Below are 27559 nucleotides of genomic sequence, written 5' to 3'. Positions count from 1 at the left end.
AAATATATAGATATACAGTGGAGGAAAAAAAAACGGAAAGGATCAGTGGCACTGGCATCTGGCTGTTCTCTTTCTGTGCTGGCGCTACTTTGAAACTTCGATATAGACAGCACCCTGGGCTATTCAGATGCCATTTCATAACATGTTTTATGACCTAATTATTAACAGGTGTACATACACACCATTGGATAAATGTGTCATGTGTGTTACCATGTACTGTGTTTCAGTATTTTTTTTATTTTTTTTTTTTTACATTTCCTTGAATAAATGGATGTCGAAGCTGTGCTTTAGTGTAACCACTGTGTGCTTCAGTTGACAATAATAGGATGTAAGCAGCTGCAAATTTCAACTGATATCTGATAATTATTTACAAACCCTGTTGACCTACCTTTTGTTAAATGCTGTTTGCATAGCACTGATATGTTTGCATTTGCCAGCCAGGCAATTAGTTGCAGTAATGAATCAACTGGATCTACCTGTTAAGAAATTCTAAGAAACAATCACAGAAAAGGCACCATTAATGTTACATTCTGTTCTATATCACAGACCCATCTTTGCATATTGCCTGTGATAAGATGATACATACGCTTACTGAGAAAGAGTTGCATGATACAAGATGCATGAAAGCTACGTGAGAAGGTGTGCACACCTCTACCCTCTGATTTGCAGTGGAGAAGGGAATAATCTTTGCTGAGGGCAACATTTCCGACATGACCTCAGATAAACTGCATATTCGTTAATACTCTAAACCTTGTCTTCTACCAAAGTGATCAGAAACCTATCTACGCAAAAAAGGTAGTTGCTCTGAGACTCAAAAAATGGCTACTTCAAATACTTGGGCTGGAAATGGTGACCATGTAAATCCCAGGAGGGAGTTGAATTGGTTACAAACCTTGTGGTGTGTCTTTACCCAGAATTCCTTTAAAACTGTGCTCACCACCCTTCAGTCCACCTGAACTATTAGTATACCATGACACAGACATCTACAGTGCACAAGAAAATCACATTGTGTAGTGTTAATACATTCGCATACAATCAAACCCATACTCTGTGTCGAGTCACACCAATGGCCCAAGTGTGAAGGTTTTCAGTGCTATAGCAAATTCCTCCTAGCAAAAACAGTATAAACCCTTGAATGCAATGAGGCATGCCGTTTGCTTTCACAATACGGACGTATTGATTCCTGCTGCGTCCATTTTCACAGCAGGAGATTTAGGGAATGCAGTCCATCAAAAACACTGCTTACAATCTCTCAAATGCAAAAAAAAAAAAAAAAAAAAATCAAGGACACAGCTTGTGTTGAACACTCTCTTTGACATCTGTACTCAAAAGAATAGAGTGGCAGGAAGACAAAGGACAAACCCTTCAGGATAAACAAACCCTTTGGCTCTAGTGCATGACAATCTATGCAGAATTCTCCTTTGCTGCCACGTGTAATTTCCCTTTTTCCCCCCAACCTCCCTCTCTCCTCAGGACTAGTAATGAGGAAACTAATGGGCTCATTAGCTTGATACAAGACACCCTTAATTCAAGAGGTGCAAATTACTCTCTGCAAAAGGTCAATACCGACAAAAGATATAACTCTGGAAGACACCAGTCCTGAGGGAAATTCGTGCAGCTGATGCAGCCAGATACCCCACCAGACAAGCTTGTGACTGAGACTGCATTATGAGCCCTTCACCTGTCACAGTATATTTAGAACAAGCAATTAAAGGCCTGAGAACATTTGCACTGATTTGTTTTGGCCCATTTTTACTGAAATCTTATTTACGAGCTCATACAATATTCTTTCCCCTTCCACCCTGCATGGTAACATGGCAGTCACAATTCTGGCATGATGATATGAGGTCCAGCCATGACTGACTATGTATGAAATGGCATATAACTGTGCGTTTTTGTTTTGATTTGAATCTGTTACCTGCCCTGGGATTTTCCTGACAGAATACTGTGACAAGGTCCATCAAACTTTATAAAGGCACCAATTTTGCCTATGCCCTGTCCAGATATCCTGAAATTGGATTTATACCAGAGTACCATTTGGTTTGCATGGAGCCTTCACTTCAATGTGTCTATGACTCAGGCTTAGTAAATTAAAAAAAAAAAAACTGTTGCTCAGGCATGTTGTTAATATTGCAAAAGGGTAATTCACCAGAAAAGAGTCTGAGACAATCAAATCAGTCCTTACTGCAGGGCTGTTGTGAGTGCTATATTGACACTGTTTGTGAACTCATGACCTGAAAGACCAACAACCAATTGGGTGGGGTGGGGTGAGAGACTGCTGTATACAAATAAGGTGTGCAAGGTCTGTGTTAGCAGGAATGAGACAGTAGGTCTGGTTACTAAGTAATTGGGACCTGGTTCGAAACCCAGGTGACTGCTGCTTCAAGAAAACTGTTCCGGGCCCATCCGACGATGATGAAATGGGCCAACTGACAGTGAGGGGACAGCAGAAACTGATGACCAATTTCAAATGTCTATAATGGAGAAAAGACTGGTCAGGTTCAGAAATTGATTTTTTTTTTAAATAAGTGCAGACGGTAAAGAACAACCCCTGACATGTCGATTAACCTCAAGGGAGCCCAGAGATGGCAGACAGATAAAGGGCATAAAGGGTATCAAGATAAGTGGACAGATAAAGGCTAAGAGGTCAATGTGACATGCTCATCATGCATCCATGTGCAAGCTTCCAAAATGGCAGGATTATCAGGTCCCCATTCACATGGAAAGAGTGATTTACATTTTCCTTGAGTAAATGACATAATTGCTGCATACTTACTATGAATGAAATACCAGACATTGGTTTTGAATGCCCTTTACATCGATGCAGTTCAAGAAGCTGCTGGGGAAAGAAAATGCTGGCCTTTTGCTAGAAAATGGTGCACCGGTTCATTTAATCTAAGAGTATGTACACAAGTGGGTATCGGGGAGCATGACGGGAATTTCACAAGACAGTTTTTCCACTTTTTATAGCATAAATGTTAAGATCAAGGACTTCAGGCTTTAAAAGACATGTAAAAGTCACATTTACATCCACTACAACTGAAAAAGTCGCCATCTGAGCGTTTCCTTTTTTCACCAAAAAAACCCTTACATTTGGCTTGCAAGGAAACTGCACACCTTTTCAGTAGAGTCAGGCTAGGTACTGTCACAGTTTATTTCAGAAATGAATTCATCAGATGTCTTTCAACATAAACTAAAGTGCTATGTCTTCAAGGAGCCCTTGTACTGACTGGTAGAGTGGAACATTACATAGCAGGTCATTTAAAAGGGGCATTCGTAGGGGCAGAATGCAACATTAAGGTTAGCTCACTGTAGTGGCATAAGCATTTTTAAGCAACTTTGATCAGACATTAAAAAAGATTATTAATATGAATGACCATGCTTGCATAGGGCTGAGATCTCCAGCGAAACAGTATCATTTTAACTCTGTTCTTGTTTCTCTTTTCTGCACCTCTCTTGAGATTAAGCAGAGAAGACAGAATTAAAGCTATGGACTTTGTTAACTTTGAAACATGCTGGGTGAAGCAATTATCTCCACTTGCTGAGAAAGAGTGGAGAGTATACAGCATACAGAAATGTATATCAACTGTGGCACTTTAATCCGTCAGACGTATGCAGTGTTGCCAATACCACTTCTGATGTAGGTGTAGCAGATACGTGACGAGAGTGTGCGTATATGGATGTGAACACAGCGCACAGCCTCCCTGTACATGCAGATTTCTGTGGGGTAGTGTAATGAAGATAGACATGTGAGTCCCAATTTTAGCGCTAAACGTGACGTGACCTGCGTGCAGTTTTATCTAGGCCTTTGGTAAGTTTGTTTGTTGTACAAGAGTAATCTGTGGTTGTTTGGCCGTGTGGCTGTATACAAGATTCCCTTACTTTGACAATAGCACTAGCTAGCTACCTATGCTAGCTGGCAAGCTAGCAAATGAATGGTATCTAGCTAACAATCCATGAAACCCTGCTGAAGTGTTTAATGTTTATGTTAATTAATTAATTCTGATTAGGCGATGAAATCTCATGTTTGCAATGTTAGCCTGCCAGCTAGGCCGTTGCATTTAGATAGCTTCAGTGATGTGCTCAGTGGTGGTGGGAGCTTGGTGGTTGTACACTACTTTCTGCCATACCACATTCAGACCGTTGAAGACTCCCTGACTGAGAAGCTGTGTTGAAAACAGACCATTGACAAATGACTTATGTACATGATAAAGGCAATGTTCCAATGTCTTTACCTGTGGAAAGAGCAGAATCTGAATCAGAAATAAAAACTAATCTTTGTTTTTTTTTCTGTCAAAAAAGTAACCAGTGAGAACCCAATTGCAAAGGAATAAAACAACACCTGTAAAAATCCTTCTCATACTGATAATATAATAAACTGTTTCAACTGAAATGTTTTTCTTCCACGCTAACAATCCTGGGAAGCTGACACAGACATAAAGACTCCTTGTTTGAGCCCAATGTTCTCTGAGGGCAAGGTGTCAGTGGTGAGCTGATTAAATTGCACTTGATTAAAAATTACTTCCAAAGGTACACCTGTACTCCCTTCCATTAAAGGAATTAGAATCTGGGGATTTAATCACAGAGGAAGATCTCAGAGTGATGTGGTTCAGCCATGTCTGCCTGGTACATTACTTTATTATAATTATACACGCAGGTAAGTATGCATACACATGTATATGCGCACACGCACGCACACACATACGTTCGCACACACACACACGCACACGCACACACACACACACACACACACACACACACACACACACACACACACACAAACACACACACCTCTTTTGGGATGAAAAGTGGGTGATGGCATGTAGAAATGACTGCCTCGACTGCAAGTAGTACGAAAGGGAGCATGCTTGGCAGAACTCGTATCGGTCTGGCAATTGGAACGGGTCAATATGACTTGCTGTCATTGCTCTGACATATTATAGGTTGTGTTACTTCACATGTCAAAGACCCAGCTAAAAGCTGCACCTGACTGCACAGCGATAATGGCTTGCTGCTGTCCAAAAACATACATTGCACCAGAGTGGTAACTGAATTTCTAACTTGAAAGCATGCACCCCCCCCCTCCACACCCAACTCCTCCACCACCACTACCAACACCACACCCATACACACATATACATGCAGGCAGAAACATATATGTTCACAATGATGCACACACATGCCCTTTCTGGGATGAAAGGTGCAACTTCAGACATTCTCCTATTATCCATCTACGAACATTTTGCATTTCATAACATGTATTCATTTGGGTCTGTTGTTTCATATGATGGATGTATAATATGGCAGCTGTACGCATCACAGAAGTGCATCACTTTTGTTGCCTTGGAACTAAACACTTAGTTAGCATTGTTGTGGGTTGTCACACCATGTTCCCATCATCCCAAACACCTATTCTTGTTGTAACAGAAGGTTCTTTTGTAGATTCCCAAATGAAAGGAAATCAAAACCAAACTTCCTTATCTGACCCATTATATGTAAAAAGGCGGCAGGGAAAATCAAAGCTTATGAGGATTTGCGTGCCAGTCTCTTTAACACAAGCACTGCAGTCGGCAGAATTACTGTAACAGCAAGGGGGCTAAAAGAACACAAATGTATCACACAAATGACTATTTATGTTGAACAAACTACAAAGACTGGTGGATTCTCTAAGAAACCAAACTTGCCTGGAGTGGGGATGCTTTGAAGCATCACCTGAAATAGCTTCATAATTTACCTGGAGAGGTATTCAGAGCCCAAGAGGTATTGACATGGCCCAAATGACATGGCCCAAACTTACCTTAAATGTGCACAGGTGCTACAGAGGAGGCTGAATTGCTATTGCCTGTTGCAAAACCGACACCATTATTCCATTACAATGTATACAATGTATTTTGCTTAGCTCTTTCATCTCCAGTGTGCCAACATTTCACTTATATGTGCAGACAGGTATTTACTGAAGCAATTCAAATTTCAAAACACTTTATTAATATAATCTAATATATAATTCTGAATTGAGTTTACAATTCAAATTATAAACTTCTAAAAATAAAGGAGCAACCTAACTAGAATGCACACATGCAACATTATAGCTGTAAGACCGATTCCAATACTATACCCCACTGCCACCTTTTAAATATACACACAATTATTTAATGACTAGATAAGAAAAGTTTAGCAATCAAAGTTTTGGCCATATGCAAGGTAGGAATACTGTGCACCCACCCCCAATTCCCACCCCTGCACCAAGCTCTCCCTTTCTGACATGTACCTAGACCTCACCATATGCTGCTGCTGTGTGTTGCATCAGACAGCTGTGAGTTGGAGGTGGTCTACTCAGCCTGACGTCAGTCTCCATGCAGACTCCCCTCCAGAGGTCGTAGTGTCTACAGAGACTGGAGAGAGCCCTTCACCTCTCCTTCCAGGATCTGCTTATTAAGCAAGTATTCGCCAAATCCAAGACTTGAGCCAAATTTGTGGTTATTGATTATTTCTAAATCAATGGACCCATATGAAATTATGCCTCACGCTGTTGCCTTATAAACTGCACTGCTGGTATGAGGCCAGAGTACACAGAACAGAACTTTGAAGCCTGAAGAATTTATCCTCATCAATTGCTTCATTTTAGCCATCAAAGAGTTCAAAGCATCCAGCTTCTAATTTTCTAAATGCATCTCAGCCGTCAAAGTCTCTTAAAATCCAAGTCATATGGTTGGTTTGATTCAAAGCAATCAACTTCAGGCAGAGTAAATCAACAAAACCAAGTTTATCAACTTGGAAAGAATAACTATCCTCCTACTTTCCTTTCGACACCACAACTAAACAGACCAGAAAACTTCAATGAACAGACCATAACCACTCTGGCTGCATATCTTTCAACATTAATCTGCATTTGACAGTTTTAATACCCCCTTTAAAACAAACAGTAAACAAACCGTTGAAACTTAAAAGAAAGCCCCATTACATTAAACAAACAAGCCCATTCTCCACCCCTTGCAAAACGCATCTCAGAGGAACAGCCAGGCCCTGGGAAAAAGGCAACTCGGACATCAGTGGAAATCATTTCCTCTCTGTAGTTTGCTTTATTTTTCAGCCAGTATGCCATCATCTTTGGGCATGTCTCAGTTAAAAGACACAAAACGTATATATCATCACTAAAAGAACAACAAAAACACTATTAAGAAAAGGGAAAAGCCAAAGCATGGGCATATGACCGGAAGGTTGACAAGGAGACAACGACCATGAAAGAGGAAGGAAGAAAGAGATATTCAATCCAGGGAAGGAAACACTGCTGCATGCCTCAACACCTAACCTGCATGTCTCACCTGAGGAGATAAGGCCATGGATGAAGCTTAACTTCCTTCAACTCAACAGTAGTAAAAGGAATTCTATTAGTTGGTAGCCCTCATAAGATGCTAAAGACCTCTACACCTCAAGTCAGCATTGCTGGCGAAGCCATTCTGCTGCCTTTCTCTAACTTAAGCATTAGAATCGCCGGTTCTACATTACACTTGTACATGTACCACTGCAACAAGCTCTGCACTCATGCCAATGCAAAAAGAATGCAATCCTCCTATAAACTTGCATATAGGCAACAGCAATTTTTGCATGACAGGTCACACAGTGCACTATAATGAAGTGGGCGCCGGGTGGAGGATAGGCACAACAGATTCTCTCAACTACTGTCCATGCAGGCCGAGGCTAAGCCTGCATGGACTGTAAATGGAGAAAGATGATGCAAAGTTTGCTACAATGCATGACATCCAATAACAAGTCAAAAGTAGCTTTGGCTGAAACAGCTGCTCCAAGCAACTTTGCTACTTTTCTTTTTCAAGGAACCAAATCTACATTTGCAGTGTAAAGCTTTGTGGTACAAACAGAATCATACACAATGCTAAGCACTGCAGAATAAACACTATCCATATCTAAGGGAAATGGAGCATAAAAACCTACAAGCAGTTCTCTTGAGGATTGTTGTTCTCTAGTGCTCATAATTTACAATTCTCTCTCACGCCTTACTTTCAACCTGAAAAAAGGAAAAGTTGCTTGATGCAGACTTCCTCCTATAGAACAATCCAATAGGGTACAGCAGGTCTTCAGAGTTTCTCTATGGTCTATATTCAAAGCTCCATGAGGTCTGCTTGGTTCATTTGCAAACACTGTAGAGTTTTTTCAAGCCTTTTTATTTAATAATCCAAATTGTGAGACTTCCTGCTATGCTAAGCAATGCAGTTTTTTCTTTTTGAGCTTCTTGTCAGAATAGGGTCCAGGACAATTCCATTTCAACAAGATCCTGAAACACTATGTTCTAAGCAATCATACACAATTTAGTACGTTTTATAGAGTTTTTTTCACTTTTGCACACAGAGAAATGAAAGATAAATTAGAACTGGAAGAGGAGAATGGGTTTCCAGCTGCTAGATGTTTGAGGTGAACATAGTGTACGTAATTTTCATAAGGTTTTTCAATCATTATTTCATTTATTATTTCATTATTTCAGGAAAGGGGGGAGCAGGCTTCTGACTGAATAGACTATTTCAAAACCTTGGTATGACTTACAGAGAGAATGTTTAATATTTCAACCTTGGCTACAGACTAATTAAAATTACACATTGAACCATTTTATTTTCTCTTTTAATTAACACTCCTATCTTTCTCAGATTTTGACTGCCATTAATTGGCAAATTTCTGAATAACAATTCCAAACTAATGTGTTTGCCCTGCAAAAGCAAATTACCCTAAAATCTCAGCTGTCAGCAGGGAATTCCAAATAGCAAATTATTCTGTGTTCATAACTCAAATAGCACGTTTAATTCTGAACATCATTTTGAACTTTAATACTAATAACTTTATATTAATAACTAATTTGCTTGATGAAGCATTAATCGCTTTTAACTAAGGCTACACCAATTCATGATTCATTCAATCAAACACGCTGTTCTGGGTTAACTGCCAAAATATGTCATGCTGTCACAAAGGTTCGGCACGATCTAATAACAGCTTTAGGTGAGTGCAAGTGAAGATTTTTTTTTTGTTTGTTTTTAATGTCTTCATTGAAAAGACTTCATCTGATATCAAAGCACCTCTGATGTGGAAACTCTGAAAAACTTTCAGAGAAAAAGTTTTTTTCTTCCCTATTAACTTGGCTTTGCCTTTACCTTGGGTTGGTGCAAATCTTTTGTATGTCAACTCGTTATAGCCACTGTCATTTACATGAAGATCCAATGATTTAGTTGGAAAAATCAGTGAAATCTAAAGTGCTCAAGTGGTTAGCAATGTTTACATAAACCTATGACTGTGGATTGAGATATGGATGGACAAACAAATAAATGAGGAATAAATGTTTCAGTAAATGCTTATGAGCCTGCATCTACTCATCTACCCCACACACAGCTCAGTTCATGGGACAACCAGCAAAAGGAAATTCTGATTCACACAGGACTGGAAGGCAAGATCCAAAACGTGTTCCAGTATCCTTCTTTCCTGGTCCTACAAATAAAAGTCCAATCCCATATGGAGCCATGATCCTACTTATTCCCAAAATGCAAGCAAAAGATATCATCTCTGATAATGCCATCAGGAATGGTCATCTATCACTGTTTTCATCATGGCCAACATTCCTCCATACCTCCAATTTAGCCTGAAGCATATGTAACATGTATTAGCTTAATATTAGAATAATTAAATTAACCATTGAGAACATGTTTGAAATTTCAAGCATCGGTTTGCTTTTGGTTTAAAAAACACACACAGTGCTTATGCCTTGTGCTTTCCTGACCTCCTTACTGCTGTGCCTATTAAAACTGATAAAGACCGTGAAATACAACTTTTAAATCAAAGTGCTTTTTAATTGAACATTTTTTCATCATTTTGCAAATGTCACTTTTGATTTAAAATACACTTGGAAGTGCACTGCGCACAGCCCAAAGACTTTCTGAAAAACGGAAAAGGACATCAATTTAATTAGATTTTTACCAGCTTAGTCCGAGCAAAAATTCGACACGGTCTTTATTTATCTGGTGGGGCATAACCAAAGTCTTTGTCGTCCCCAGTTTAATTTAGATGGTAAAAAATGTGCTTTCAGGTGAAGCGCAGGCCTGTCACCTGACTGACGTTGACAGGAGGGCATCGTGTCATGCTTCTGTGAGCTTCAGGATAGTTCATCCCACTGTCAATTTACCTAACAGAATAAATTAACGGGATAGCAGGAATCTGGTCGTATGAAAAATTTTCCATCCATGAGTGAGTTTGTGAAAAATGGCACATTGAGCTGGGTGGCGCTCTAGAAGGACAGCAAGATACATTACAATGAAGTCTTGCCAAAAAAGATAACCATCATATTAAAACACCCCATTTTTTCCCCTACGATATACATACAGCGTTCACACTCACGTTACAGTACTTGTACATGTAATTTCCAAAATGAGCTGAAAAACAGCTAAAGATGCCTCAAAATGAGGTTTGGGATAAGCGTCTTCATTAGGCCTTCCGCTGTAGCTTTGCAAAAACCACCGGCATAAAATAAACATAATTCCTCTCCCTCTGTGTTCAAGGGGACGTAGCGAGGGCCAGGGCGAATCTCCAAAAGACGACTCGCAGTTCCGGCTCGCATCGCTCATCTCCCCCGAGCTGTGGCAGAGAGGCGCTCCAACCGCACCGAGGTGTCAATCAAGGCGGGCGAACGCAGCGTCTGGGGAGACGGCGAGAGCTGCGAGGGAACGCTCTGCGGAGAGCGCCGCAGCCGCGCGCTCGCTACCCTCCGCCTCCCCCTCGCCGTGCCGCGCACTCCACAGAAACTACAGGCTGCCGCGTCCTGCGGGAGAGGAGAGGAGCCGCCAGAGTCTTGTTGGAGTTTCATCCAGACAGAGCTTCGGAACATGCTCTTTTAGGATAAATAATCCTTCCCCTTCCCAGATAAAACAGTCTCAGCGACTCGCTCTGTGGAAGGAAGGAATGAACAAAGAAAGAAAGAACTAAGGAAAGAAAGACAGAAAGAAGAAAGAAAAGAAAGAAGAAAAAGGCAACGCAACTAAGACAAAGCATGAATATTCAGTTTTGGACGTGGCCTTGAAGACAGAGGCCTGTAAGGCTTGTAAGCCTAGATATCCCTCAGCAATAATACAGTCTCATTTACTAATGAGCTCCATCTCCAGTTCCACACACCGAGAATCCATAACAAAACTGATCCCATCAACTATTGAAATGAGCATATTTGAGTTAGTTCCAGCCATAAATGATATATACTTATTTGTGAAGTAGCCATTTGATGAGATATGATATCTCATGATTTCTGGAACCAATTTTTCTGATTTTGCAAAATGATCCCCCAATCCTAGAACCTTTTCCCTTTTTTACCTTACGAAACTAGGTATGAGCTACACATAAATATATGTATATTTGTGACAATTACATTGAAAATAATAAAAATAATGGTGTAAGTGATCCACAATGGCAAGGGCTGACTGATAATGGTAATAAACTGTGATATTACAGCCACCTCGGCCAAAATTGAAAGCATGATAATGGTAAAACTAGCTGCTAATACAGTTAATAAAATCTAATTTCACAGGCGTCTAGACAACTGTTGTCTGGGATAACTATTGAGAACGCCATTTGATTACACCTCTTCTTGACCAAAATTATGGCTTCATTTACTCCTTGAAAAGGACATCTGTGTGTGTCAGTGTGCTGTCGACAGATAACTTGCATGACTCATTTTTCTCGACCTCTGTGAAGCCTGGACTTCTACGAGATCACATGGAAGAAACATGAAACCATATACAATAATTTACTGTATGGCTCAAGCGCTCATCCCCTGTCTGATGTGCCCAGTTGCATTAATTAACTAAGAGCCTCTGGGTTTGAAACTTTATATTGAGGTTATGACACTATTAAACGGCTTCAATGGACATGAGAGGTGACGCACATGAGACTCGCCTCTCGTAACTTTGTCTGACATTCATTATTGAAGATAAAACCATAATAATTCAGAAAAAAGAAATACTGGACCCCACAGATGAAACCCCTGTAAAAAGGAAGTAAAAAAAAAAAAAAAAAAAAAAAAACATCAGTCTACTATTCAGATGTAGGCATGTTGTACGTCATTGTAGCACATGATGGGCAAACTACCCAGCAACACTGATAATTTACACCTAGGATGAATAAAGTGAAGAGGAATGCCTTGGTTTGGCATTTAAATAAATGCCTTGATACTGGAAATGCTAACCGCTTGGAGCCTAAACAAAGATTAAAAAGACGCAGCCAGCTGTGGAGGAAAGGAAAACGCCAGAGTGGTTTGAATTCCTCACCACAGAGCGTAACCACCAGCACAACCACCTGCATTTTTGGATGTTGGGGGAAATGGGCCTGTAAACAGCAGAAATAAATGAATGCACTTTCCCAAATAAGAGGTGTGGCAACAGCTCGCACTGTGCAGGTAACACCTGGGGAGCAGTTTAACTGCCAGACATGCTGCTCCTCACTGACTGCTGCTGGAAGCCCCAGGGGGTATTGGTATTCTTAGGATGCAGCCATTTCCTTTCCTCATTCATCAGTTGTTTTTTTTAATTTAATTATTAATTTATTTTTTAACTTCAAGATCTTCACAGAACATCACATTACAGCCTTTGAACGCTACTGGCAATTTCCCCTCACATTTGCATGACACAAAGGTGTTTGTTTTCGTAAAATACAGGATCAATTTACACAACTGATATGATTGTGATTCAATAAATATGTTTATATATGAAAGCAGACACCAGTGCATGTGCTGTGCAAACATACACAAATACATGATACAGCCTGCATCCATCTGCCTTTGTGCTATATCAAATAGATAAAAACGTCTTCACTTCACATCAATGTGAGTGGTAGGATAATGCTAGCAGGGCCTAAGTGTCTGTCCACATTCTATACAGGTTACCAAACTACACCCCCTGCTGCTCCTATCAAGAAACAAAAATACAGACCAAAAGTGTTCAACAAACAGCAAGTGTCACATGTAAAACCAGATAATTTAAAAGTCAAATGTCAAAGCCATAAATATCATGGAATCATTTTGGATACATGGAAACACAGTTGCCATAATCATTCCCAGCACAGTCACACAAATCCCAACACACTCTGAACACAAGTTGTTCTGACTGCTCATTGCCATCTCTAACATTACCCACTGCAAAGGAGTGTAACCAGTGGTTTTGGTTGCAAAATGGATGTCACCACTAAAGGGTGCCTCTTTGGGAAAACTCAACAAGTGCAGCTTCCCATGCTAGCTGTACCAGTACCACTGCTTTAATTGATTAACCAGTGGAGCCAACCAAAAGAAAACCAAATCTTCAACATTTACCAGTACAATTCATTTATACACTGAAAAAAGGGATAAAAATGACAGCCACATGGATGCTGCTATCACAAGCACCTCGGCATCTGCTTTCAGCTGGTTTATAAAAATGAACATCCGGGAAAGCTGAAACATTGTGGACTTCTTTAGCTAGGGTGCTTCTGACATTTCCAAACTGAACCAGCATCTCCAATTTAACATTATGAAGGTATTTTTTAACTCTCTCTGGAAATATACTGAAAGTGAGGGGGATGGCCTGGGTTGCACAGGGCAGCAGACATGATCCATGACTGAAATGCAGCAGAGCCCAACTCCTCCAAGGTCAGCTAAACCTGTCTCCTGGCTCTGAGCATCCACTCCCCTTTCATAGGACACAGACCAGCAGAGTGCAGGCTAATTTAATCTCTTTTCTTTGTCAGCACTTACATTCATGTAGATGTGCCCAAACAAAATTTAAAGCTTTTTTTTTTTTCCTTCCTTGGCGAGAAATTGATCGTGTGTCACTAATTACTGAATCAAGGCGTCAGCACATTTGCAGGTGACAATGGGAAGAGTTGAGAGCCACTGTATTAAACAGCAGACTCCCTGAATAAAACCATGTTGTCCAGCAGACCGCATTTGCTGGTGACAATGGGTATTGTTGAGAGCCACTATATTAAATAAAAAGATACCCTGCATTAAATTGTGGCCCAGCAGACCACAGCTTAATTTAGCACAACTCATTTCCTCACCACGCTTTCCTTAGCGGACACTAGAAGAGGAGAAGAATCTATTTACTGTATTTAAGGTGTTTTCACTATTATTTCTTTTCCATTACTTATTTGCTTAGCACAAACCCTTATGCAGGGAAAATATGTATGCTTGTATTTCACATATATCAGTTTACACAGCTGGGTATTAACAATGTAGAAAGTAAACAGCATGAGCTACTCAGGATCTGCAAACTTGTGGCAACAAGTCAAGTTGACTATTGTCGTGTGGTTGGAGGTGGTTGAAGGAAAAAGCCCCAGGTGATAATGTCAGCTCCTCTGACACAGGTGTGATTCTGGTTCCAGAGAATTCCCAGTGAAATCAATAAGGACAGATTTAAGCACTTTGACTTCTACATGCCTGGCCATGCATGGCTCATCCTGTCAAACATGTCCTGTATCATACTGACATAAAACATCAGCAAACAGTACAGTACAGTACAGCAAAGCTACTGTCATAGATTATAATAGAAAGAAGGTTATTTTAGGTCAATGTAACATAGCTAACTCTGAAGTTGTTTAAGCAGCTTGAGTGAGATGATGAGCTTTTTCTCCTCATCATACAAATAAACTAGAGCAGCTTCTTTATTATTTTATTGATAATGTAAGGAACACAGTTCCTTACATTAATGAAAATACTCTATAAATCACAAAACTAATTAAAAGGCATCAAAGACTCTACATTAGTAGCAACACAGAACTAGCCAGCTGTTCATTACCTTTCTCCATGAAACATGCAGTAACTCACATATTATTAAGCATGCATTACTGCACGCTGTCTTAAGAGGTGACATATGCATCTCCTAAACATTCTTGGATAACGGTACTAAGAGGACTTTACTAATATTAAAGACATTTTATAATATGAAAGGTCTTAATGATTAGTCTGCAAATTAGTCACACATGTCCGATTTATAGGGTGACTTTTTTTTTTTTTATCACTCACCAAGAGCATCAATAGCGAGTCAATAATTATGTAAAAACACCATCCACCTTAATAAGGTCTAATATACCATATAGTTAGCCACAATGAGCAATACTGAGAACTTTACTGTATATGTTAAAGCTAAAATATAGTATTCCCAATTACTTGAACTACTGCAATTAATTTTGGTGAACTTAAAAAGATAAATAAATAAATCCACACATTAACAGATGAAAGAGAATTATGGAATATTAAAAATTTATGCAGAGTTGCTACTTAATATTCAAAGATACCAGTTATGTAAAAAAGTATGTCTCTTTGGAAACATTCTAAATATAAAAAACAGCACTTTATTCCAAATTCTTAAGCAAATGGTTACATGATTATACACTGAGTGACTTTAAAGCTCACTGCAGGAGCATGTTCCGAAACACAAACCACACTGATGAACATCAGTGAGCAGACTGCTCTTTCCTGTGAAGAGGACTGACCAGAGGTTCAAGTACACGAATAAATGTATCCACAGAAGGCTCAGATTATGTAATTAACACTGGGAGTACTCCCTTTGCAAACAGTATGCATAAATGATGACTCCATTCCCCTGCACTAGACAAATGCATCCATTGTGGAATTTGGCCAGTTGTATTATATGATCTCTGGCTGCTATCTTTGGAATGCACAGGTCGGGTAGTCCAGACATAACCACAATGATGCATGTTTGAGCTTTTACATGAATTACTTCCTTGCAACTGTTTTATTACTTTAGACTTAAACAACCTTAAACAACTAATTAAGTGTAAATCTGGATTCGCTTTGTGGTTGTTTCACATTTCTATGCGGCAAAAGGGATAAAATTTCTAACTGCAATATCAAATTACACAGCTAATACTGTAGCAGGTAATTGTACCAGGTTTGTCATTTCAAATTATGTGTTAATGAAGCATAGCCAGAGTTTTGAATTTTGCACTTTTTGCATCACTGTGCGTGCCTTGAAAGTGAACCTCACAATTTTACTGAGGTAAAAAAAAGAGCATAAACAATTCAACAGCAGGAAAGGCCTCTATAGTCAGGCAGTATTTATATTCACCATGAATATTTTTGCATAATTATGAAGTACTCTGAGCATTTATTCATGGGCACCCTGATCAACCATCATGACCTAGAGTTACAAATTCTATGGCATAGAAAAGGGTTCATGTCAATGCACTGGCCACTTAATTCCCACTGGAATGAACATGTTCCATCTGTGCAGATTTTCATATCTATTTTGTGAGTGCTAGACTCCCCACTCACCCCCTCCCCCAAACCCAATACTGGAAGGAGGGACCACATTTTATCTGGAGCAGGATTTGTAAACCAAGAGTTGCCGATTTAATACTGTGGTAGGCCACTGCTGTCATACACTTGGACAAGCATATATCCCAAATTGCCTCAGCTTCATAAACGGATAACAAGTAAACACAGTAAGCTATGGAAATCACTGTAAGTAACAATATCGGCTAAGAAAATCATATTTAATGTACACAGCTCAAAGGTCAGATCTACTTTTGTGAATGATAAAACAAACTATCACAGTGGGTTAAATATAAGGTAACCATGCTTGAACTACTGTGACCAAGATTTAGAGCTTGAGTTCAGTGGCAGTCAACGCAGTGTGTGTTTAAGGGCACTTTCATTCAGTCTAATGGGAACATGCAAGGACAATTCAAAACTCACACTCAACATACAAATGGGGAATACATTTAAACAACACTGGTGCCAAAACATACATAGCACATAAAAATATAACACACACACACACACACACACACAATACATCAAATATTCCAAGAATAAAAATATAAGCAAAATATAAATATGAAGCTTCAGTCAAAAAGTCAAGAGAGAATAGATAAAGAAATAGTTCATCCTCTGGCATTATGTGACTATGCCCAGTCACCTTCAGTTTCCTACTGAAGGAAAGTCACTGAAGCATCACTAGTAAACCAAAATTTCAAGAAGCACCACAACTCAACTGGCCAGCATAATCTGTACATTCACTCAGCCTTTACACAAGCACCGCATTGCCAAACCCAGCTGCCACCGCTAGACTGGGCTGTTATGTCCAATAAAAGACCAGGAACTGACTTTGACATTACTTAAACACATATTAACCTTAGCATAAAATACAACACAGCTGACAGTAGCAAATTGTAAATGCCGCTGGGGTCAGGGTTACTATTATATTCTCTCCAGGGTTACTATTATATCTTTAAATTAAGACTGTCAGCCCTCATGGCCAAGCCCGAAAAAAAACACTGATTGACAGCTCTTCCCCAAAAGTGATGTCATTAGTCTAAATAAATCAATGGATCAATTGACAGACATCAATCTGTCAATAAACCCACTGAACGTGTACAAAACAAAAGCCAAATCTATCACCGCCTTTAGACTGACTTCAGAGTTTAATCACATTCCAGGAGTTTCAACCCACAGCACTGCAATATGTCCTCGCTTGGCAAACCAGTTTCAACGTCCAGTTTAAAACGGTTATTTCCTTTGACAAGCAAAACACTGCAGCAGTAGTGGCATCTTAACGTATCATACAGAATAAGAATCAAAGGAAGGATTTTTTTGGAGACGGAACAGAGATGCATTTAAATAGAAAAAGGTGTTCAGTTTCTAAATGGAGACACTAATTATTTTCCTGTACATGCGCTGGTATGCTTGCACAAGCCACTGCAGTATTTCAGTGAACTATATAAAAGGTATCTTGCGGTCAATGGATAACAACCAGCCTGTGCTGATCTGACCGGTAAATCCTTCATGATTATTGCCTTCAGCACCCCAGCGATGCATGTCAATGGCAAGTGGGTCTCTAAACTAAATCACAATAAAAGAGCTATGATTTGATTTTTAAAAAGTCCAAAACTTCTCCCTCTAAAATTACAACAGCTTCACTTTGTGTAGTGGCAACAGTAGCAATTAAAAAATGGAGAGGGTAATGGTAATTATAAACAATATTTCAAATGAACAGCCCTAAGGTATACATACAAGAGACTGCAGTGAGTACCATCATCACAAGCCAGTGCTTCTCATCTGTTTGACTGCAGATTTGCAATTGGACCCTACAGGCAATTAATCATCATCAGTTTACTCAAGTCTGAAATTGTTTTGATCCAGAACTTAATGTATGTTGTGTTTTTTTTTTAAATTTTATTTTCACCTTTTTGAAAGCATTTTACAATTCTCTCTTATTAAGGAGCAATCATGAGGGGCAGCTACAAGATTACTTCAAGTCAGAACGATGATAGAACCGGGCTCATATGTTTTTTCTATATTTAAATGTCAAGCATTCAAATAGGATGCAGAAATTTAGTGCTCACCATTTTGGTAACTGACTCTTTCAATATTTGTGCTTTCCTTCCCCTCCCTCTGTATTAGAGTGCAGAGGAATACACTCGCTCTCATTTTGTGATAAATGGCTTTTTTTAATGGCTAGGTGACAAAGTACTTTACAAATCCTTACAGGCAATAAAGTGCTTGAACCAGACGGGCATCAGAGCAGGGAGCGCTCTGATGAAGTGTCATCTTTGGGGAAATAACAGCAAATTGCTGCTGGCTGGATTTCTGGAGAGGAACATTCTGAAGTATCCATTTGTATTACAAACAAAGAGCGGCCGTCCGCAGGGGACTCAGAACCTTGGGACTCGGTTAATAACCTGGTCACTCCGACACAGCCAGTCAGAAGCCTACGGGCTTGCGTGGGAAATCGGACAGCACACTAATCAAGCCATATTCCAGAAGCGTGAGACTAACACGATCCCCACGATGGCTACTCAGCATGCAAGCCTATACACCTGGGCCTCACCCCTGCCATACATACCAAAGATACTTATCAGCATACCCTTTTCTATGGGAACTACCTTAGTTATAACAGGTAGGGGTGGTGGCGGGTTAGAATTGCAGATTCAACTAGCAGCTCTGCAGGGATCAAGGAACAGTTTTTTTTTTTTTTGCCAAAGGTCATCATTCTTGTTTCTTTGACTGCTTAACCACATTTTAGCTTGAAAACACTGTGCATCACGCTATGCAATAAAGGTTTCACTCAGTGCAATAACTGTCATATTTTCATATCAATACTTCGTTGTCAAGACAGCTTTGCATTTCTATGAGGCAATGGTAATGAGTGATTAAGGAATCAGGGCAATTTTCTTCACAGGTGGATGACAGCATCTTAGAACATGCTAATAGCCTGGGTGTTCTGCTTCCTAGCAATATTCATGTCTACATAATGTGAAGCCATAGTACTACTTGGGGGAAAGACAGTAATCAAATTCTTACTTCACCTGAGTACAGAAAAATGTCTTCAGCTTAGCTTTAAAATGTGTTAACTGCAAAAATCTTGACTGTGGCTTCACATAAATGCTAAAATAAATTACACATAGTTGAGAGCAGCAAAACTCTTCACCCTGGGAGGTAAATGATACAAAGCGCAGATTCATCATTTACAGGGAAAAAGAGAAGTGAAGCACTTAGAGTTTCATTAAAATTGTGTCTGCTATTCCATCTGACATTACGCAACATAACGTCTGAGCATCTCTGAAAGCCACCCTCCAACTGAGCACCAAATGACTGAAACTTGTAGCACGTGTCTATTTAAAACTCTGAAAGGTAGAGCCACCCTCTGCATTGACAGTCTCCCAGAGAGTCTTCACTTTCTCCTGCCCGCTCATGTGCATCCCTCACCTGAATCCGCTCAGAGGCACAACCAATCACTTTTGTTGAAAGCACATTTCCATGTCAATGGTCAAAAGCGATTCAGCCCCCCCCCCCCTTCAGGAGAATCACTGTGCGTGCTGCAGACTACATGGCAAAGCAAGCACACATACTTGCTGTAAACACACGCTTGTCATGACAGGCCAGGAGCAATACGGCACGTACAAAGTTCGATTTAGCCAATAACCACATACAATCTGGTGCCCATTTAATCTGCTTTGTGCGTGGTGCACAGTTCAAACAATCAATTCTCTATGCATGAGGACAATTAACATGACATTGTTGGCAGTGTTTGGCAATACCTTTTTCAGGACGTCACCGGTTACAGAATGGAAGCATGTGGAAGAAAAAGCATGTGACCGCATGTGCATGTGAATGTAGACACTGACATATACTCCCACAAAGACAATCCTGTACTTTCCCCCTATCCATTCCTCTATTTTTATATTGACATACACATTCCTCTATCCATTTTCTTCTTCAGATTTAAACACAAAGAAACAAACTACAGCTTAAATGCCCTCTTAGTAAAAATGAGTAGCTAATCCTCGGTACTCAATTTATTTCATCACCTTGAAATATTAAAAAGAAACATAAAATGAATGACCTAGTGCATAAACCAAGTGCACTCTAGAACTAAATTGCAAATCTCCTACCCAGGTGAAAAGCTTTTATTATTATTATTTTTAAATTCATCATCCTTCTCTTGGAAAAAAATCACAGCTGAGTACACTAGTTGGTGAAGCAGCAAACAAAAGAGATGGGGAGAAATACTCTGTGAGTGGCCTCCCCCTGGTGGCCAGCTATATTATAGCAGCTTCCCTGGCATCACTATCACACGTGAGCCACCGTGATGGAGAATGTGAGTCGCTGCCTCTCGAGGAAAATAAACACGAAAATCAATACTAAAAATATCCGGCTGCTAAAATTATCCCAGCTACAAAGTGGGCCGATTGTTGTCAGAGGACAAATAGGAAAAGGGGATTGGGGGGGAGGGTGGGCCGAGGTGCACACGTGCTGAATTCATCACTGACTCTGACAAGCATGGTTTTATGTGTTCCGCTGGATCAAACGTGATTGCCTCATTATCTTCTGTGGCAGAGGAGCCGGCTTGTGATAACAAATGCTTTCAGGCGCTGTCAACCTGCCCCACAATCCCCCTCCCCCCCAAACTCTTCCTCACGTGTCTGTCAACTGAATGTCAGGAAGGACATCTCTGAGCTGTAAGCAACACATACTGCTTCCAGTTCCAGCCCTACTTCGAGTCCACGCATATCACTTGCCCTAGGCTGAACCTTGGACACAAAGGAACATTTGCTGCCCAAAACGATTTTTCTCTGTCTCTGTGGCTTTGTGGGTAAAGGCAAGACTGAACTGGTCAGGGTTTGCATGCATGGAAGCACATCTTCTGGTTGCCAGCTCTGCTGCATTTGATACCTGACCGCAGCCATTGTGCCAACATGCCCTAAACACTGTAGTGCGAAAATGCACCAAAGTAGTCATATATGAATAACTGCCCCCATGGGCAAACCATGCACACTGTAATTAGGAGGCGGATCTATATCATGCATGCCTTAATAAGCTCTCAGTGAATTTGCGTCACATACATGCCGTTATACTGAGAGGCAGACAGCTTCTACCAAAAGGTGTGATCATTCAAAGGGCATCAAGCAGTCAGCAATCTCGTAGGTCACCAGACCTTGGGTAAGATTCTGCTTTGGGCTTTCCAGGGCTAAGCACTAACTGTGGAGAATCAGTAATTGTTGGTGTCTGATACAAAGTGTAATGTATATCAGATCAAGATATACTACATAATTCTGTCTGTAGATTGTGCCAAAGCTCTTCTGGATTGGTAGCATGGAACAGCTTTATACCTACAACAGATGCTCCTCCATTACGGAGCCAGTTTCCCCTAACAGTAAAGCAAGAATAAAAACTACCGGCTAATTTAAAAGCATATGATGTGACTCAGACAGAACCAGTAACTTACATCTAGGCAGACACAAACCACAAGACAGGGAAGTGGCATCATCTCATTAACCAAAATACGGCTAATTTCAGTAGCATAATGCTCATATGAATATATTTAGAAAACACAAGTATTTCCCATGGATCCTTTCACAAATGTGTGTGTGATAACAGAATTCTGCAAGCACAGTAAAGTAAGAAAAAAGTCTCTCTGTATGTTCTACTGCATTTTGAAATTAAATCAGACGCTCAAAAGATGTCAAAACTGTGAGTCACACTTAACTCAACATCACCGAAATGCAGCTTTGCTCCTCAGAGTACATAGCAGAAAGACAATATGTGAAACTGTAGCACAGTAATCATGAAACCAACGTGCCCAGCATGAATTTTCACAAAAATGCATATCTGAATCAACATTCATGTTTAGACAAGGGCAGCACGTTTTTACTCCTTGCAGAAACTGCACTTCAATTTCACAATGGCCACAGACGAAATCTGGGGAATAGCTTAGATTCTGGGTTTTTGCCACTGTCGGCCCCAAAGCCATAAAACTCATTTTTGCCTTTAAAGGATAAATGATCGAGAATCATGCAGAATTATCAAGATGTGCCTTGGAGAACAAATATAAAGTTGAAATCATGTGTTGTGACGTGTATGAGCTGACAGAAACACACAGAGAAACCAGACCTTCCTTCCTGTCCCAGTCTGCGCAAATTCTGAACTCCATTCAGTGAGCCTGTGCCGGGCGAGGTTCACACTCGATCGCTGAGAGCTTCTGCATGCATTTGAATCACATTCCCACAATGCTGTGGGTGTGAAAATGAGTTTTCCATATGAGCCTGACGGGAGACTAATAAGCTTGAACGTGTGCAGCAGGAGCTCTGTGGTCCACTCATTGGCGGATGAGTGTGCGCTCCTCATCTCCCCCGGATCACTACATGAAACGTCTGGTGACGGCCTTTGGGTGTCAGACACTGATCACCCCCCCTTGCTGGTGCTCCTGCGTGATCCCGCCAAACTGCTGCCCGCTAATTGAATGGCAGTTTAACGTGGCTCCGGCTCTCGGCTGACACACTGCGCTCTGCGTCTCTCTCTCACTCCCCGTCTCTCCGATGAGCCAGGGCAAACAGCGACGGACCATGTGTTTGGCACGCGCCCCGACGTTTCCAAAATAAACGGAAACAACTCCCAAGCAGCACTAGCAAGGGTGTAAGCAATTATTCTTTGTGATGCCGGGTGTATTGTTAACGTGATCAATTTGTCAATCTTAGACATTCACGAAACCCGTGTTGAAAGGAAACCAACGGGATGCAAAGACAAGAAAAGGCAGAGAGGTCATGGATGGAGTGTGGGTGTGCGTGTGTCCGTGGAGAGGTACCTTTTTGGGTCCTCTTCATTCATTTCTCTAGCAGTACTTTGAAGCAATGCTTTAACTGGTTTTGCACAAGTCATCTTTTTACTATTTTGTCTTCTGCTAAGAACCACTTACTACCAGCTTTGGGGTTCAGACCATGTTTTACCATGCAATATTCTAATGTAAGCTAAATGTGCCTTCCTGCTGGTATGTCAATAAATATAGACATATCAATGCGAAGGCACATTTTTTAAATTTTATATAGATATATATCCTAATCTATTACAGAGAAGGCTAATCTTGCACCTCAATCCCGCATGGTCTTTGTACCCTCCTCTTGACTGGAGTATTGAAATGTGCTATGTTGGTACAGTGCTATTTGTTACAGCAGGTGTCAGACTTACAGGTGAAGATGACCAGGACAGCCCGAATGAGAAGGTCCACGGCGAGCTGCCACCTCTCCCTGACACGAGCCAGCGCCACCGGGATGATGATGTCAGCTGGGACGTAGAACTGCAGCGCGTAGGTGATGAAGATGCCAAAAGAGTACAGCAGTTTGACGACCTGGTACTTCCTGTGGAGACAGGGAGATTTTTGTTCATGTCAGCTCTCAGAAATTACGCCCTGCGGCAAGAACAACTGCCAGCACTACTGTTGAAAAATCACCTAGGGCTGTTCTCTGAATAAAATTCTTGTTTAAAATGAACAGCTAATTGGATGAAACATTTTATGTTTCTGGGAAACATAAAATGTTTCAAGCAGGTACTTGAAAAACAATTCTCCTGTCTAGTCAGAAGCACTAAACTAAGTGGGTGGCTCCAACAAAGTTGACTTATAAACAGTTGGACAAGATACATAGCACATCAACCGAACATGTTTGATTTTGTTTTGTAACAGTACCGCCCTTGGTGTCTTCAAATGCTAATTGGGGCAATCAGTGAGAAACATTAATGAACATATCTATTTCACTGATCCTTCAAACAATGTGTTGAACTGAATCCTCATGCTTCTCCCTTTCATTTTAAATACCTAAACAGGATTTTCCTACGTTTGGGCCTAAGTTTGCTAAAACATTCTGCACTGGACACTGGAAAATATTAACTTGTTCCTGAGGCATCAGTGTTTGCATTAAAATAATGTAAAATACAGAAATGTGTGCAAAATCTTAATATTCAGAGCAGGAAATGGCCAAACAAATCTTTACTTGATTGGCGTGCCTCATGAGTCCATTAATCACTCCAGCGTGAATAATGACATCTTGAAATAAACTACAAAAAGGCAACATTCACCTGAAAAATAACAACAGGGCTTGTTTCATTAGGATATGCAAGGCTAATCTATAAATAAACTCCTAACCTTAGCACCTGAGGGCAACATTACAGCAGGTAATAAGTGTTAAACTGCTGTCCATGCTATCGCCACATGGATATATTTAAATTCCAGTCAGCACTAAAAGGCACTTAATTTCAACTAGAGAGCCATGGGTCATGTTTTATTTAAGGATACTCCAATCCAGCCTGCCTGGCCACATCTGTTTAAATATATGAATGCATTATTATGCTTCTTCCCCCTCCAAAGTGCCTGAGCTTTGATTGATCCAATTGTAATAAGTGGGTCACTGGTGTTTGGAATATTTAGCAGTGTCTCAGTCTGCCATTACAACGAAATGAAATAAAAATCTCAGATGGGACAAATTAAACTGAGAAATAAAAACAGAAATGATGAACAAGATTTCATTTCCTCCACTAAGCTTTGAGTGTAACACCATCTAACCCAAATTGCACTTCAGAAACTTTAAATTAGACTGGAATGGGAGTAGGACACAGTGTAGGGTAGAACTTAGCACAGAGGGGGTCTCAATGAGTAGGTTAATGTTTTATCCCCTTCTGGGACTACTTCCAAAACTGCACGAGGTACTTCACCTAAATTGCTTTAACTGAAGATTTACCTGCTAAATTTGTTAGCTTGACAACCTCACATTTTTGTAATGCACTCTGACAATCCAATTATGAACGGATGTATACTAAATGCAATGTGACTGGCTGATTGATCTACCCACAATACAATACATTTGCTCAAGTCAGACTTACATGACTTAAAACTTACATATCTGCGACTTATAAAGCTAGATATTTACTAAGGAAATTCTGGTATGTTGTCCAAAGGTACAAGAGCAGTGGACTACCTGGAAATCAAACCAGCAAGGTTTGGGTGACGGGCCATTTGATTTACAGCGTCCCCATAGAGCAATTTGTTTGGCAAAGGGCAAAGCAAAAGCCTACTCTTAAGAAAATACTGTACACCGTATACGTAATGCATGTGCATTAGCAAGTAGAAATATATAAAGACAAGGACCAGCAAGCCTGTGCTTTTAATATTTTCACATTTACCCCAAATTATGTACGAGAACTTTGTTTAATTTGGTTTTATCGGCAACACTGCTCTTGATGATTGACCAGCACCTCCATCATGCTAAATCTGTACAGAAATAATGTCTTAATGAGGCTTGACATGTCCTCTCCCTACATATCTCTCCTCCTCTCTCTGGAGTTAGTTTAGAGAACGGTAGACAAACTTGAGTCTATGTCCAGTTTGCTGGGCTCTTGCAAGTCAGCAGGGTTGGCTCTCTTGTTGATGCACAGTGACCTCTTCAAACAGGCTCCCTGCAAACTGCCCACTGCTAATCTGCTTTAAAAAACAACAGAGTGAAGCCTCCCGCCTCAGGCCCCCCAATACCATTAAGACAAGTAGTGGGAGGTTCACTTCCTCAAATTGACAATCTCTCTCTATCAGACTCCACAGATGTACTCGTCTTGTTTCTGACACCACGAATCAATCTGACTGATGGATTTCACCATCTTTATATTAAACACACTGGAGTGTATCATGGAAGCCAGTGAAAGAAGTTATGCTTCAGATTACTCATCCAGACCTGGAATACTAAGCAGGTAAGAAAAAAAAAAAACAACTTCTACAAAATTCTATGAGCCTATCAAATTTCTGTTGCGTATAAATGACAATGCATGTAATCGCTGGCGATTTATTTGACAACAAAAGACCACAGCACATCTTCTTTAACAGTATTAAGTATGTGTCTGGCTTAAAACAGACTGACCAATCAAAATTAGGTGGAATTCCACGGAAGATTCAACAACAGATGAGACTGTTCAGCTGAACAGACCCTCTTACAAAAGAAGGTTAATTGAGTCCCGTATTCCTGGGAATACTGAAATGTATCCTAGTTTCACTAGTAAAGCCTGCCGAGGGCTGATTATCCTCATCTCGGGAAAAAAAATGACACCCACAGAAATAGTGCTGTCTGTGACGAAAAAGAAGGAGGGTGAGAAGGATGGAGACAGAAAAAGAAAAAGACAGAGACAGACAGAGAGAGGAAAAAGAGGGAGAGCACACATACAACTTAAAAAACCAAAACCAATTTAAGTTGATAATAGGCTTTTTGTCAAAGGCTGATATCAAATGAAAAAAAAAGTAAAAAGCTGCAATAAATCATCATTAACATGCATGATTAATAACAACTTGATGTTTAATATTCATTCCCATTTATAAATAAATAAACCAAGTTGCCCATTCTAATACATTTTGTCTCTGATCTGGGATGAGAGCTTTCCACTTGAAGGCAGTCAAAAAAAAAGGACTGAGCCAGAATGCAAATGAAGCCTTTTGGATTCCTTAATGTTTAAAGCAGTTGAGAGCACTGAAGCACAAATTCCCATCTTTCACTCAAGGGCATTCAGTTTGGCACCTGTTACAAACCTCCTGTTGCCTTTGTCCTTTAACGGTAGGAAAGCGAATCGGTGTAAATGATCCGGAGAAAAGAGTGAGCGCTAATGCTTTGGGGCAGGATAATATTTACATGTCAGGGAGAGAATAATGAATGGCAGGCAGGCAGCAACAACCCCCCTTCTATCACGTGAAATTGGAATCCCCCAAGGTGCATCAGTTGTGTAATAAGCATCGCACAACAAAGACTGAAGATGGAGAACAGACTGGGTAAGGCATTAAAAAAACGGGACCCTAGCAGAGGGTTAGCACGACGGAAAATGTGAAGTTTTACAACCTGAGTGGCTGACTAAGCGTGTGCATTCAAACATAGCTGCGCTCGGTTAAAATACCAGAATCTAAGAAGAAAACACACACACACACAAGTCAAAGGGCACCTTGAGCTGCAGCCTGAAAAAATATTACCAAGGTTAATTACCATTGGACATCTATGTAATCTAACTGACACCGAAAATGCCTGTACAGAAGATGGAGTTTTCTGTAAAAAAGTATTTGCAATTTAATACCAGGACTGAGTTAGACTTGCGAAGCACACCTCAAGTCAGCATTACATTACATCATTGTTACTTAGGAGATGCTCTTATCCAGAGAAACTTACATGGGTTTCAATTTTTACATCTTACCCATTTATACAGCTAGGCATTTACTGAGGCGACTGTGAGTTAAGT

General features: G+C 40.3%; 1 protein-coding gene across 1 annotated transcript in view; it reads right to left on the bottom strand.

Moving 5' to 3' along the window:
* The window catches only part of slc36a1 (solute carrier family 36 member 1), a 64765-nt gene that overhangs the window by 25830 nt on the left and 11376 nt on the right, over positions 1–27559 (bottom strand). The window contains exon 11 of the mRNA XM_036548863.1: positions 23495–23664. Within this exon, the coding sequence (XP_036404756.1) occupies positions 23495–23664 (170 nt within the window). The remainder of the gene's footprint in view (positions 1–23494; positions 23665–27559) is intronic.

This window comes from Megalops cyprinoides, chromosome 16 (genome assembly GCF_013368585.1).
Source record: "Megalops cyprinoides isolate fMegCyp1 chromosome 16, fMegCyp1.pri, whole genome shotgun sequence".
Taxonomy (NCBI): Eukaryota; Metazoa; Chordata; class Actinopteri; order Elopiformes; family Megalopidae; genus Megalops; species Megalops cyprinoides.
This window is presented reverse-complemented; position numbering and strand designations above follow the sequence as displayed.